Consider the following 14,930-nt stretch of genomic DNA (forward strand, 5'->3'; position numbering starts at 1 on the left):
GTGGAGATTACTGTCTCTTTCTGGGTATCAACACAGTGGAGTGCATGTTACAAATAGAAGCAAGCCTATCTTTGAAATATACTCCACTCCAAGGATGGCACTTGAGCCTCATTTAGTCACATGGTCATGTGGAGAGTTTGCAGGGAAAATCTGGATTTTCGTGCTTGGCTTCTCTTGGCTAGTGGTGGTTAGCAGGCCCCATTAGAGAACTAGCTGGAATTGTTGTTCTCCGAGATTTATTTGTGGTAGGGAAGACGAGGATTTCCTCCAAGGGAAAGGAGAATAAGTGATGGTTTAAATGTCCTCAGGTCAGCTTGGTGTGGTGGCACATACCTTGATTCCAGCACTTGGGAGGCAGAGCCAGGGAAATCTCTAAGTTTGAGGGCAACCTGGTCTACAAAGTGAGTTCTAGGACAGCCAGGGCTACACAGAGAAACCCTGTCTCGAAAAAAAAGTCCTCATATTGTCTGATGTTCCTTTGACATTCTGAAGATCTGAAGACATACTTTACTTTGTTAGCAACAAAGCATAAGCAGTGTTGAGCTTGTGTTTGTGTGTGTGTGTGTACATATATGTGAGTGTGTATATGTGTGTGAGTGTGAGCATGTGTATGTGTGAGTATGTTTATGTATGAATGTGAGCATGTGTATGTGTGAGTGTCTGTATGTATGAGTGTGTGTGTATGTGTATGTATAAGTGTGTGCACATATGTGTGTACATGTGTTAGTGTGTGTGTGCATGTGCATATATGCGTATTTATGTTTGAGTGTGACATATTGTGTGTGGGAGTGTGTATATGAGTGTATATGTATGTGTGTGTTTTACTTAGGATTCTTTTTCATACTTTGTTGAGTGGACAAAAGACAAATACCATTGATTAATATAGAGGTCAGAAATTTCTCTGTCTATAAGACATGAATGTTTTGCTACCAAGGGGAACTGTGGCATGAGATCAAAGTGGGCCTAGCTTAGAGAGATATGATGATGGTTTGATCAAGAATACTGACCCCCTAATCTGGCAGCTCTTCCTCTAGAGCACAGCGTATCCTAGAAAGGGTGGGTGTGACTTCTTGTTGGAAGGTTTCAAGATCATTGAAATGGAAAGCACAACTCTGTCCATTCTGAGCCATCACGTGGGCTTGCTGGGAAAGCTTGTCTTTAGGTCAGAATTCTCCCCCGCTGCTCCATCTGCCTCCACATTGAGCTCCCCTTAACAGGGGTTGGAATAAGGCAAGGAGATCTTTCATGGAGACCTTTACTTAAAGATCAGTCAGTGTCAAGGAGAGGAATAACCTTTGATTGCAGAGAGGTGGCAGATAAGATGGCTCCCACATGGTCCTTGGGAGAGTGGGATGAATTACGATCCAAATATATTGCTTCTCAAATCTCTTGGGACAGAAACTCAACTTTGTGGATAGCTGTCTGGAAAACTGTTCTGAGAGTTTGTTCCCCATGATTCCTCCTGTCTGTAAACAAACCTTGCCTCTATACTACATCATGGAGAACATTACTTACCAAACTTTCATAGCGCTCTCTCTCTCTCTCTCTCTCTCTCTCTCTCTCTCTCTCTCTCTCTGTCTCACCCATATTCATTTTGCCACCCCAGAATAATTGCTATTGGTTCTTGAGGACCTCTCTATGGATACCATGTGACAGGTTGGCAGGTGTTAGGACAGAGAGAGGAGAAGTGAAAAGAGCAAGAAAGGAAGAAACAGGAAGGTAGAAGGCAAGAGGAAACGGATAGGCAAGAGGAAGAAAGGAAGAAAACTGTTAGTGTTAGTGTGGAGGACAGGGTACTACACCTTTCTGAACACTCATATCCACCATGCGGGGGCCCATCATCTCAATGACGTAATTCTTGTTTTTCTCATACGCCTTATCATCAATTACCTTGATGTGAATTGTTTTGCTGTGGATGGAAAAATAAAGTTTCATAAGGAAGGAGCAGAGTTGGGGTGAGGCAGCTGGAGGGAAAAAGGAAGGAAAGAGAAAGAGACCCAGAAAGGTCCAAATTGGCCCCACTTCCACAAGTGCATGGAAGAAGGTGGCTGCCCTGGCGCTCCTCCCACTCCAGTGAGCCCTCGGGTTTCATGTATAACCATACTTGAAGACTAGACAAAGCTCAGGCTTCACAGAGAAAGGTTCTGAGTTTTAATCCCAGAGATACTGTACGACCTTGGACAAATGATTTAACTAATATACAAGCAAGAGAAATAAGGTTTACTCAGTATCAAGGATTATGTAGCACCTCCTTTATCCTTTAGGCATATGTTTCAAGACCCCAGTGACCATACGACATCACCGAGAGTACCAAACCTCATAATGCTGTCTGTGCATACCTATGGTGTTCAGTCTATACATTAGGCACAATACAAGATTAACAACTAATTATAAAATAGAAGAATTATAACATTACCAGTTGGTCATGGGGGTACACACATTTTTAAACCAAGTACTCTAGAGCCTGAGGAAGAAGGTCAGTGTGAGTTTAGGACCAGCATGGACCACAGAGTGAGTGTGAGGACAGCCTGGACCACAAATCCAATACTCTGTCTCCAAAGACTAAACTGAAACAAAAAAAACACAACACACTGCAATAAAAGATGTTTAAAATTTATGAATGGTTTACTTCTGGAGTTTCCCTTTTAGTATTTTCAGATAATCGTTTGTCATAAGTAATAGAGACTGGTTCCCACACTTAAAACTTAAAGTCATTAATGTCTATACCTTGCAACTATTAGTGAGCTTCACTGTGACATTTTCAGAGATGTATATGTTGTGCTTGCCAGCATCCAGCTCTCATGGCCCCCGTCTCATCTGCCTTTCTCTCCCAGCTCCCCATAGTTGCCCACGATTCCCCATAGTCCTCCTGAAGACTGATAAAAGACCACTGCACACATAAGAAGATTGACCTGATAGGTCTTCTCGTTTATTCTTCAACTCTTTGCTTTTGGAACAAGGAAGAATCTTTTTTGACTTCTAGAACCAGCAGATGGTGATTGAAAGTGCTTATTTCATAGAAAGAACAGAAAGGGAGGGACGAATAGGTCTGTGGGGATCGGGCCTAGAATAGTAGACTCTCTTGCCCTTCTGTGTGGCAGTGGGGAACACAGGGAGTCCAGCGAATTGCTCCATTTGTGTCACACATTGTCTAATTTATGGTGACGGGGGATGCTATCTGCAAAGGTGATGCTGCAGCATGGGAATGTGGGAGGAGGAGGAGGGTACACAACTCTGGGGCTGTCTGAGTCGGGATCTGCGTTCTACGTCAATCCTTTGGCCAACGTCAACCCCAGTTTCCTACATTGCTTTGTGTATGAAAAGGCGTTATTTTGTAGAGCAAATGTGTAGGTACCTGTTTTGTGTCACCTACCCACTCACTCTGCTGCTTCCCCTGTCTATAGTTGATTTAAAAAGGGAGGTAAGTCTGTGTCTCAAAGTTGTTACCTCTGATGGGATATTGCAGGACCAGAACCCCACTCTGCACATTTCGTCTGCCCTGGTGAATGCTGTTGTGTTGTGGCAGGATGCAGAGCTCTGTGGGACCCTGGTCTGCTCCCATCCACATGCCCTTCCAGACATGGCTCTAAGCTTGGTGTTTGAAGAAGAGACAGAGGCCTCTGACACATTCTTTATTCTGTTTAAATGAGGCACGGCCATCTTTAAAATCTCACTTGGCACAGACTCTTTATTCCCTGAAGCCTCCCCAAGGCAGCCTTCCGAGTTTGCCTATGTGTCTATGGTTCTTCTCCTAACCTCACTTACTGGGTCCTTCCCTCCTGAAGTGAGTATAACAGTTGTTAATCCTGCCCTGGACCGTGCCACTAATTGCTTATGAAATGACACTTTTAACTTTGATGGCCTTTGTACCCGCTTCAGTCCATTGAAGCCAGGGTAGCTGCCATGGGAAAGAATGTCCCTTCAGCCTGTGAAAGTCACAGCACTATGGCTTTCCTTCTTCTAGGGAATGATAGCCTGGGTTAAAGTCTTGCCTCCATTATTATCCTCTGGGTAGCCTTGGGCAACCTGATAAAGTCCTCAAACTGTAACACGTTTCAAATGTAAAATCTCAAGGGCAAAATGGCACGATAGTATATGCTCAGTAGTGTCCCCACACAGAGGGGGGTGTGTCTCTTAAAATGTGGCCTCTGCCATCATCCGTGACAAGCTCTGGGCAGGATAGGACTTGTGACATACCATGTGGATCACATAGTTTTGATTTCTAGTTGGCAGATAAACAGGGAAAGAGAAACTGTGGACATCGTATTAGAAGATGGGGGAAAGGAAGACAGGCATTGAGTCGCAGCAGGAGGAAATGATGCTAGTTGGCTAGAAGCACCAGTTGGAGGGTGGGGTGAGGGGAGGAGGCAGTGTTCCCCCTCTGAGCTCATTGGTGGGAAAGACATCCATGTCCGCTGAAGGTGTTATTTTGCCTAGAGGCTGGGGGAACCCTTACAGCTCCCTAAAAATGACATAGTTTCCATTTCTGTCCCCCACACAAGTGAGACCACAAGGACATTAGCTAGGAGTCATCAGCTGGGCCCCAGGTTCTTTCCAAACTTGTTCCCTGGACTTTAGTCAGTGGCACAATCATCTATCAGTTGGCCCAGACTCTGAACGTGGAACCACCACTTTCCCATTCTGGTGCTCTTAATCCTTCTTTCCTCCTCTCCATGCCCCCCTGGCTTTACACACCTTCACCACCACCCTTCATTCTGCTACAAAGACCAGGACACCATGGTCTCTCCTTTGAACAGCTGTAGCCTCCAAAGAGACTTTCCTGTCCTTGTCCCTGCTTCAGTCTCCCACATTACAGCCAGAGTGATAGAGTAAAAAGGCTGTATAGCCAGAGGTGGCACATACTTGCAAGCCAAGCACTCCATAGACTGAAGGATTGTGTTTGTTACGGTTTTTTTTTTTTTTTTTGGTTCTTTTTTTTTTTCGGAGTTGGGGACCGAACCCAGGGCCTTGCGCTTCCTAGGTAAGCGCTGTACCACTGAGCTAAATCCCCAGCCCCTGAAGGATTGTGTTTGTAAGACTAAGTTTGAGACCAGGCTGGTCTACATAATTCCAGACTAACCTTGATTGCCCAGTGAGACCCCTGACTCAAATGAAGTCCAGATCCTGTCATGGCCCCTGTAGTTGGAGTAAGCAAAATCCCTGTCCTAGACGGAGCTGCTCCACCAAGCTGCACTGACCTTCAGATCTTGCTTATCACAAGATCCCTTTGCACTGCTCCTGAACATCATGTTTTTTCCATTTTCAGACTGGGTTGTTTCTCACTCAGGGTGAGAAAACCCCTCATGTTCCTTGTCTGGCATGCTCTTCACCTAGACCTGGACTTATCTTCGTCTGTTGGATTTTCTTGCCCACCTTACCTCTCTAGAGGTAGCCACCTTAGTCCCTAGAAGCCTCCTCCTACCACAGATTGCGGTCCATCTCACTACTCCGTTTGCTCATGGCTTGAAGTTAACCTGTTGCTTACTGTTTCCAGTCAGCACATTCCCAATTGGGTATTAACTCTTTGAAAGCAAGAACTGAGCCTATCTTGTTTAAGGCATGTCCCTGGCACATTCCCAGCTCATGAGACCCTCAGAGAGACCTTGTAGAGCAATAGCTGGTGTGCTGATTAATAGCTAAAGCACCTGGGGGTTCACATCATTCTGCTATAAAAACATGTAACAAAGGACAAAAAAAGTACTTTGACGGTCACTGTGATGGATACTCAAAACTTCTGAGAGACACAATGTCTGGGAGCCCAAAACCACCCAATCTAGGCCATCACCTTACCTAACGTACTTCATTCATTCACTCTGGAGAAAACAGTCCCCACAACATGGGAACCATTGACTCAGGCGAGGAATTCAGAGTGCTTCTTTCTATATCTCCAGTTTTTCTTTCCAGCTCAGTGGCTGCTTCTGAATGGACATGGAGGCAGGCTATCCTGATCTGCTTCCTGGAGAGCCAATGATGTCATCAGAGGCCATGGGACCAGCACCTGCCTTTCCAATAAGCCTCCTGCTAAAAGGTGCCAGAATGGCATTCCCAGCTTGGGACCTGGCTGTGCCTCTTGGAGAAGAGTCTCCTGGGAGATCTCCTACCAACAACCACAGAAGGATTAGGAAAACATTTCTTAGGCCTGGCTGGCCTCTTTAGAACATTGCTGTACATTGAAGATACCCAATCGGTATGAGTCTCTGAGTGTCATTCCTGTTTGACCATTGAGTTCCTTTAGGTTAAAGGGGCTGAAACAGCATTTGATAGTTGAACAAGTGAATGATACATAGGCAGTCACCCTAAGAGGGAATTGGCCCTTTTAGAAAGGGATCTTTGCAAGGGTAATGTCCAGTTACTCTCAAAGCAGAACACAATTTTCAGTCTCTATAGCAATGAGCATAACCAAGCATCAGCTCTGCGTTTACAGGCCCATTGGAGCCCCATGTTTGCCCTGCATCAGCCCAAGGGAGTGAGGCTGCGGGAGACAGGAAGATTCACAGCTCCAATTCCCTCTTTCTTTTAAGTCAAGAAGGGAAGTGAAAAAAGCAGTAGTGGTCTAGGAATGGATGGTTGTTGTGCTCTGAAATTGATAAATCCCCTTCTTGAGAAGGCAAGGGGAATAAGCTATAAAATAATTTATTTAACAGTGTGTCTGCTCCCAGCACTGTAGACAGAAAATGACTGGTTATCTGATTCATGGCTTTAGAGATGTTGGGTCTCTCTTTTCTGGCTTTCTTTCTCTGATGGGGAATCTCATTTTAAATGATGATTTTTTTTTATCCAAGCAGGAAATCATTTTTTATTTTATAGACATGAAACTTCAGACTCAGGAAAAACCTTCAAATAACTAGGAAGAGAGAGCTGCCAGCCCCATAGGACCCATGTCAAGCCTAGTCAAAGCTCTTTGCCTTCCACATTATCTCCTTGCCCACTTGAACGTCTACAACCCTTGCATTTCCAGTGAGAAATCTCTAGAGATGCCTACTGAATAGCAGATCCATGGAAGATTACTGTGTCTGGGTTGGACAGAGAGACTCCTTCAGGTAGAGACTTAACTACCTGGGGGGATGAGCCGATTCTATAGATGTCTTCTTGACCGAACCAGACACAGAGCAGACTAAAGCAGAGTTGCAATACTGTACAACTGCTGCTTCTACACAGCCTGCTGCTCTTGGGAAAGCACAACAGGCCAAGTTCTTGAATAACAGAATCTCATAACATGCTTTCATGAAGGTAGGGGGCCAGAGATCGTGACACAGTGGCATAGAGCTAAGGGGGCTTGGGTGCACAATGTAAGGGGACAGCACTCAAGCTAAATGACATCTTAATGCAGCATTTAAATATATCAGAGTTAATGGGGAAAATCCATCATGAGTGAAATGTCCAGTTTTAGATGAAGACGGGTCCCCAGGATGCATGTCCCCCTCATGCCTGTCCTCAGCGTCCTTACTGTCCTCTTAGCCCTTTGCTGCATTCTTGTGCTATCCAATGCCTGGTGACATGACAGAAAGAATGGTAGATTAGGAAAGCAGACGAGTTTCTGCTCCTTCCTTCATGTAGGTCCTCCTGAGCCACCTGCTCTTACTATACTTGTCCAAGAACAGCAAGAGGCTGGTCCTCTCTTGGGATGATTATGGGCAGCAATAGGAGCAAACCCCTGCAATCCTTGTTTTTTCTTTCTTGTAATTGCAGATGTTGTTTAAAGGTAAGAGTGTGTGTGTGTGCATGTGTGCTTGTACATGGGTATGTACATATGTGTGCTTATCTGCGTGCATGCATATATGTGTGTGCATGTGTATCTGTATGTGAATATGCATGTGTTCATGCATGTGTATATATGTGTGCTTGCTTGTGTTGGTGTATGCGTGTGTGTGTGTGTGTGTGTGTGTGTGTGTGTGTGTGTGTGTGTGTGTGCCTGTGCTGGTATCTGTCCATGAGCATGTCTCTCTGACTGCATGTGTGTGTACACATGTGTGTCTGTGTGTTCATATTCATGTGTGTGTGCATGTTGTGCTTGTGTTGAGCATATTTCTCCCTTTCTGTCTGTCTCTATCTCTGTGTCTGTGTCTGTTTCTCTCTCTCTCTCTCTCTCTCTCTCTCTCTCTCTCTCTCTCTCTCTCTCTCTGTGATACAGGTTTTCTCACTCACCCTCTAGGACTGTTTTCCCAGTCTTACTGCCTGCATGTTCACAGCAGCTCCCATTTTCACCGGCTTTCCTTCCCCCTTCCCTCTGCAAGGGCCCAGCTGCCATGCACCAGACAAAGCATTCTGTAGGCCCAGTCTCCCGTGTGCTCCCTGTTTTTGCTCAATAGAGAGAGGATGGCTAGAGGGTGGGGTGGATAGAGAGGGTGGTGTGGATATGGTCTTTGAATTGTGCTCTGGACAGATGGCTGCTAGTTCTCTGCCTTCCTGCCCTCCTCAGGCTGTGGGAGCTGTTCACTTCCATTCCTCAGCATGGCCCCTTCTGCTGGGATCTCCTCTTGGTAACATCATCCCCCTCAAATCACTGTCACTTCAGGCCTGGACTCACGTTTTGCTCCTGTGACTCATGCTCTGCTACAGTCTGTCCTTTCATCAGCCAGGGCTTTCTGTAGCCTTTAAGAGACAATCTTTAGTGTCTGTATGTTGTTGCACTGCTGACCAAAGATTTAAAGACAGCTCCAAAAATAAGACCTGTTTGCAACCCAGAGTCGTGTTCAGCATGAGTTTGGCACATCTGAGGACTGCAGTGCTAGAGAACTCAAGGTGATGATGGTATCTGTACAAAGGTTGGCCTGAGAATAAAGAATTGTTCATTTAAACCTAAGAGAGAGGAAAGTCCCAATGTGTCACTTTTTTACTTAGGTTCCAGGAATCAGATCCTGCCGCACTTAGAATTCAACTGAACCTGAATGAGGGTGAAGAAATGGCAGGTGTTAAGAGCACTGTGTGCTGTTCTTCCAGGTGCCCGAGTTTTAGTCTTGGCACCCATGGCAGCACCTCAGCTAGGTTCAAGTGATCCATCTGATACCTGCCTCTGGCCTCTGTGGTCAACTGCAGACCTGAAGCATATTCTAGACACAAATAAAAACAAATCCTTTTTTTTTACACAAAAGAAAATTAAGACATTGAAAGTAAACCCCAAAAGGGAGAGAGATGGAGACAGACAGACAGACAGACAGACAGACAGACACACACACACACACACACACACACACAGAGAGAGAGAGAGAGAGAGAGAGAGAGAGAGAGAGAGAGAGAGAGAGACTGTATGACCTAGCTAAGAGACTCTGACACGATAGAAACATTTGGAAGACTTGAGAAAGCACAGCATGCTGGACTCTGCTCCCACAGTGCCTGGTGCTGCAGGTCTGCACCAGCCCCGAGGATGTGCACTGCGGACACATGCCCAGGTGCTGCTAGGCTGGTGAGCAAGTCTGCACAGCTCACCTGGCTTGTTCCACAAAACACGTTCTGCTTGGTCTCCCTCTGCACACTGTGCCCTATCCTACACACCAGCCTTCTCTTACCTCAAATGTATAAACCCAATTCTCACCTCAGGATGCTTGTACTAACTGTTTCCCTTTCCTGAACTGTCACTCCCCGAGACAGTCTCATAACCAGGTTTTAAAGAGCATGTCTCTGCTTACGTGATGTTTCTCTGTCTTCTTACCTCTGACCTCCAATGACTTTCCGCACGGTCCTCTTCTCTCACCTTCATCCTGCTCCCATGCTCACCTAGTTCCCTCACCAACATCCAAGCGCCATTAAAAGCAGAAGCCCTGTCTGCCTCACTTACCAGCACTGGCACACACTCCGGCCCATGGGCAGTTCATGTTTAGTGAATGGGTGATTTGTGAGTAGCCATAAATGGTGGAACCAGAAGCCGAGACTGGGGTACAAGAGCACATAGCCAGCACAGTATTAAGCAGAAGATTACCATGAGGGGTGCCATGAGGGGTGCAGAAGAGCCCTCGACTGCCTCTTTCACTCCATTCCTGCACACACTACTCCATTGAGAAGCACCGGTACGGAGCTGCCACTATGAAAAGATGGCTTTAATGCTTCCCCCAATCTCTTCCCCTGCAGTCTAGACCTCTCTCCCCACCTTCAAAACATGTATAAAAAGAGGCGCCTTGTCTACAGCCCTCACTGTTGCAGCTCCAATTATTTATTGGCAATAGTTCTACGTCTCAGCTTTTCCCCACTGCTCCTTCTCGTGCCTGATGCCATGGAAATAAAGATTCTCTCCATCACTCAGTGCTGAAGAGCCCCAGCCTCAGGATCAGAGCTATCTGTATACAGCATTTACAAGTTTTGGGTAATTTAACCTTTTGGCTAATTTGCGAAGCTTTCTGTGAGCCTCTGTTTCCTCATCTGAGGGAGGGAAGAGTTGTAAGGCTTACCTCACAGAGTCACTGAGATGACCAAAGGAGATTATGTGAAGAAAGCTTATAGCAAGGACCCAGCAAAGAATAAGTAGTCAGAAATGTCATTAATTTTGATGATGTCCTGCTCAAGCTAGAACTCATGTAATTCTTTCCCTGGTCCCCAGGATGGACTCGTAAGAGGGTGTAACATACCTGACCATCTAACAAGTGCTAGTTTGGGGCCAGGCAGGGTACTTTCTCAACTCCATGGATGGACTGATGAAGAATCACAGGTAAAGGGGCATGTCTCACTGTCACACAGCTATTAGCCTCCCCTATTTTAACAAATGGGGATCAACCTTTTCCTTCACCCATCGCCCCAGTGTCACAGGGGAGCCTCCCCTTCCGCCCAGCTCTGCTCTTTATTTTCAGTTAGCGGCAGAGGCAGCTCACCTGCGTGTTCACAGCCCACTGTGGATCCACAGGTTCGAGGCTCCTGTTTCAGCTCCATAGTGGGAGGGAGTCAAAGAGATCAATTTGTATGCCTGGGGCCCCGGACTTGGATAAGCAAAGTTCTCCAAGAATGAGCAGGGCTTGTTGACACCCACCCACACCAGGAATCTGACTTGGTGGTGCCATTTCCAGGTTCCTTTCATGATATTATCCAGATTCACACACGTGATATTATCAAGTCCTTTTGCTACCCTGGCCTGACTTCAGTGAATCCTCCTGGACTCTTCCCTTGGTGAGGTGCTCTGGGAGTCTGTCCCCTTTCAGAGCACAGCGGTTCCTTCCTCCCATTTCCAAAGCCCCAATCTGTCCACTGTGTGCAGAAGGTTTGCAATCAATACTCCATTTAAGCAGGGCATTTTGCATATTCGTTTCCTACAGGAAAAGCCTGGGCTTACCGAGAGGCCAGATTCAATTGACAGGAGGCAGCCCAGGGAAAGCATGTTTATGTATGCTACACATCTGGGCTGATGCCTTCCTGGGTGACATTATAGGTATGAAACAGTCATGCAGACTCATTTGCCCAAGGCAGGAGGAGGTGACATTTTGGGGTGATAAAAGAAAACGCAATGATTGGGACAATGCCATAATATGTTTTCAACTGTACATCTGCTTGGAGGGCTCTTAATCAAGGATTTCAAAGCACTTTCTCTCAATCTTGCCCGTTCATCTTTCCCCCATCCCTGGGAAACAGCCGGCAGGTAGGTATCGGAGTACTATAAATAGAGGATCATTATCTGTGATGTGAGTACTGTGTATTTAGACAGCATTTTCTCCGAAGCACTCAAGAGCTCTACACACATGAGATTATCTAATTCGAGCTCATTCATACAGTGTCCCCCACATTTGCTGTCTTCCAGGCAGGTTGGGAAGCTCCTGAGCTACAGAAATTCACATTTTCCATGCCAGCTCCCTTCCCATTCCTTTAAAGGTCACAGGAGGGGGAAAGCGCTTCTCAGTCTACTCCTGCTAACCCGAAGCAGCCAGCACTACAGCTTGATCGCCTCTTCTAGGTATTTGGGGGACACAAGGACCCTCATACGCTTACTCAGTTTTATAATAATGGTATCAAGGGATGGGGCAGGGGTGGGGATTCATTTCCTTCCTGCCAGATCTCGTGTGAGTCTAATTGTCTGGGGTGGTGAAGTCTCACTTGCGTGGCTGTTGGACGGACTTCATGATCTTGTAAAGATACTGGGTCGGAAATGAGCTGAAGCATGTGCCGACCCTATGAGCTCAGGGCTGAGGCCTCGCTCCTGGGAGAATCTCTGCTTACCTTGAAAGTGCACATCACCTCTCTACCTGACATGTTGGCTTTCTTCCACTCGTAAGAGCTTCTGTACTTCCCTTCCACTGATGCCATCGGGCGAGTGATGTTCTGATATGTACTAACACTACTTGTCCCCAGTTATGCAGAAGTGACCAATAAATGCAGGTGTCACCTTCTTGTCATTCCTAGTGTCCTACAATCTATGAGGACAAGCACTGTTTGTTTGGTTGATTGTCTCTATCTCCTGAGGTGAGAGCATATGTTAGATGCTTAGTAAAAGTGTATGTAGAGTGAGCTTGTGAGTGGCTGGGTGATGGAAGGACCACAGTGAGCATCCTCTGGGTCACGGTTTCCAGGGATGCCCTTTCACGTAGGTCTGAGTGCGGAATGCTGGTGTTATATTTCCTGGAGACTACAGCCTCACCGTTACTTCTCTCCGCCACTGGGGACGAACAGCAGCAGCTGAGTAGAAATCATGGAGTTTATTTGGTATCCTTCAATAATTCAGTTACACTCAGGACTCAGGTTGCTCATGGGATCTGCTTCAAAAGCCCAACAGAATCTCCCACCCGAACCTGTCTCTAAAGTATAGTGAAAGTGAATAAAGTCTGAATGGCGAGAACTTCAGCTAAAGTCACCTCTATTGCTGACAGATGTGCGACCCTGGCCATGCTTCTAACCTCTCTGAGCTTCTGTCTCTTCAGCAATAACGTGGAGATAACTTTCACATTGGGTAGTTGTGGGAGTTAAATGGGGAAACACAGGCAATGGGCTCCACGAACAGCTGACCTTTCCCTTATGTTGCCCTTAGACCCCCATCCCTTCCACCCTCTCTTCTGGAAGCATCCTCTATTTGGATGCTTCTAGTCGCTACCTCCCAGGTTTTAGGCGCCATGCTGGAAGTGTTGGAACCGGGACTATATTTAGATGCCTTAGCTCTTTTACTTTTTTATACCACTGGGTTGCTATGGTGACGGTGGAGCAGGGAGGGGGAAGGACAGCTTGAAAGAAAGCATGGAGCACAGTCATAAAGATCATCTGCCCTGGCTGTGGACTGTTCTTCGTGTGAGCTGGCACTCTCCAAGGAGCTGTACCAGAGCGTTTCATCAGGAGATGCTGCAAGAGAACAGGTGCTGCCTGGTGAAGGTGGGAAGGAAAGGGGAGAGGGAGGGAGGGGAGGGGAGGGAAGCAGAGGGAAGTGAAGGGAAAGAGGACAATGTTGAAACCCTCTTCCTTTACTGGTCTGAACACAGCCTTGAGCCCTGGAGCCTTCCTCAGATGGCTTCACCATCAATCAAGTCAGGTGACAGCAAGTGAGGTTGGGCCAAAGAATAGGATCAGTTATCCTGGAGTTCAGAAGTCACTGAGACCAGACACTTTTGTAAGAACAAAGTCCTGTCCCTACATCACGGCCTGGGATTGTCCCCGGTTCAATCCATGGAAAGAACCAAAGCCACACAAGGGCAGAAATGAAACTGTGCTCAGAACTCTAATGTACTTGGTGGATTTGCAGGGAGGCTCTGAGCGGATGACAAAATCGGGCCCTGCAGAAAGCTCCACCGTTCCTCACACATCACTTCACTGGGCCCTTGAAATGGCCTGGGTAAGTAGGAAAATGGCAGAGGAGCTGATGACTTACCCAGTGTCATCAGCTGGTAAATGGCAGAGTTGGGGTTGAACTCAGGCCACCTGGAATCCAAATCCATTGTCCATCTCAGTATATACCAGTGGTTATCAAACCAATTTATTAGAGCTGAATATAGTGGGACAATGAAATGGAACCAGAGTGGCTAAAGACAGCACTGTCGTTATCAATACGGAGAGTCCTTCTTGGACAACTCTACTTCTGGGAAGAGAGGATTCTGGGTAGAACCTTTCAAAACGTGGTGACCGATGCCTCCATCTTAAAAACCCCGGAAGAAGGTAAATGTGCTGACTGCTATGCCCCAGGCCAAGATGCTGGCCCAGCAGACCTGGAATGTTTGCATTTAGTCAAGAAACTGGGAGATTCTGTTAAATACTAACTTCTCTGACATCGCTTAGCACCTAGGAGATGAAGCATAATTGCAGCAGGCATCATTTTTTTTCTGACCTGATTTCTCATTTGTCCGAGATCGAACATCAAGAAATCCTCGGGCAGCTGGGTGTGGTGGGGGATGTCTTTAATCCCAGCTCTTGGGAGACAGGGACAGGTGGATCTCTAAGTTTGAGGCCAGCCTGGCTTACAAAGCAAGTTCCAAAGTAGCTATGGAGCTATATCCCCAGCCACAGTTTTATACTTTTAATTTTGAGACAGACTTGCAAATTTGCACAAGTTAGACTTAAACTCTCTTTGTAGTCCAGGCAGGTCTCAGTCTTGCTATCTTCTTACCTCAGCCTCCCAACTAGCTGGAATACAGACATGTGCCACCAGTTGTGGCTTAGCTGATAGACATTTTTTTTTTTTGGTTCTTTTTTTCGGAGCTGGGGACCGAACCCAGGGCCTTGTGCTTCCTAGGCAGGCGCTCTACCACTGAGCTAAATCCCCAACTCCCTGATAGACATTTTAAAAAGTTCTTTTATAGGGTTTTTTTGGTGTCTTTTAAAAAAATCATATCTTATTAAAACATCAACAAAGGATTATAGTACATTCATTATGTAATCTCTGCCCCTAGGCTGAGCTCATCTCCAGAAATCTCCAGTGGCTTTATTCATGAGTCTACCTCATTCAAACCTGCTCTAGTTTTAGCTTCTGGGATGGCTTTTGTACCCAGCACACCAGCACCACCCTCCTCCTCCTCCTCCTCCTCCACCTCCTCCTCCTC

At 46.4% G+C, this 14,930-nt stretch overlaps 2 protein-coding genes across 17 annotated transcripts in view; one reads left to right on the forward strand and one right to left on the reverse strand.

Moving 5' to 3' along the window:
* The window catches only part of Smoc1 (SPARC related modular calcium binding 1), a 199,034-nt gene extending 190,231 nt beyond the window's left edge, over nucleotides 1-8,803 (forward strand). For both annotated transcript variants that reach the window (XM_087553282.1, XM_087553284.1), the window contains exon 12: nucleotides 5,905-8,803. In XM_087553282.1, coding sequence (XP_087409408.1) covers nucleotides 5,905-5,948 — 44 coding nt within the window. In that variant the 3' untranslated portion in view covers nucleotides 5,949-8,803. The remainder of the gene's footprint in view (nucleotides 1-5,904) is intronic.
* The window catches only part of Slc8a3 (solute carrier family 8 member A3), a 133,266-nt gene that overhangs the window by 16,890 nt on the left and 101,446 nt on the right, over nucleotides 1-14,930 (reverse strand). For 4 of the 15 annotated variants that reach the window (XM_087552145.1, XM_087552140.1, XM_087552144.1 and 1 more), the window contains one exon: nucleotides 1,801-1,909. In XM_087552145.1, the coding sequence (XP_087408271.1) occupies nucleotides 1,801-1,909 (109 nt within the window). 15 annotated transcript variants of the gene reach the window in all.

Source organism: Rattus norvegicus, chromosome 6 (genome assembly GCF_021556685.1).
Source record: "Rattus norvegicus strain SHRSP/BbbUtx chromosome 6, alternate assembly SHRSP_T2T, whole genome shotgun sequence".
NCBI classification, from domain to species: domain Eukaryota; kingdom Metazoa; phylum Chordata; class Mammalia; order Rodentia; family Muridae; genus Rattus; species Rattus norvegicus.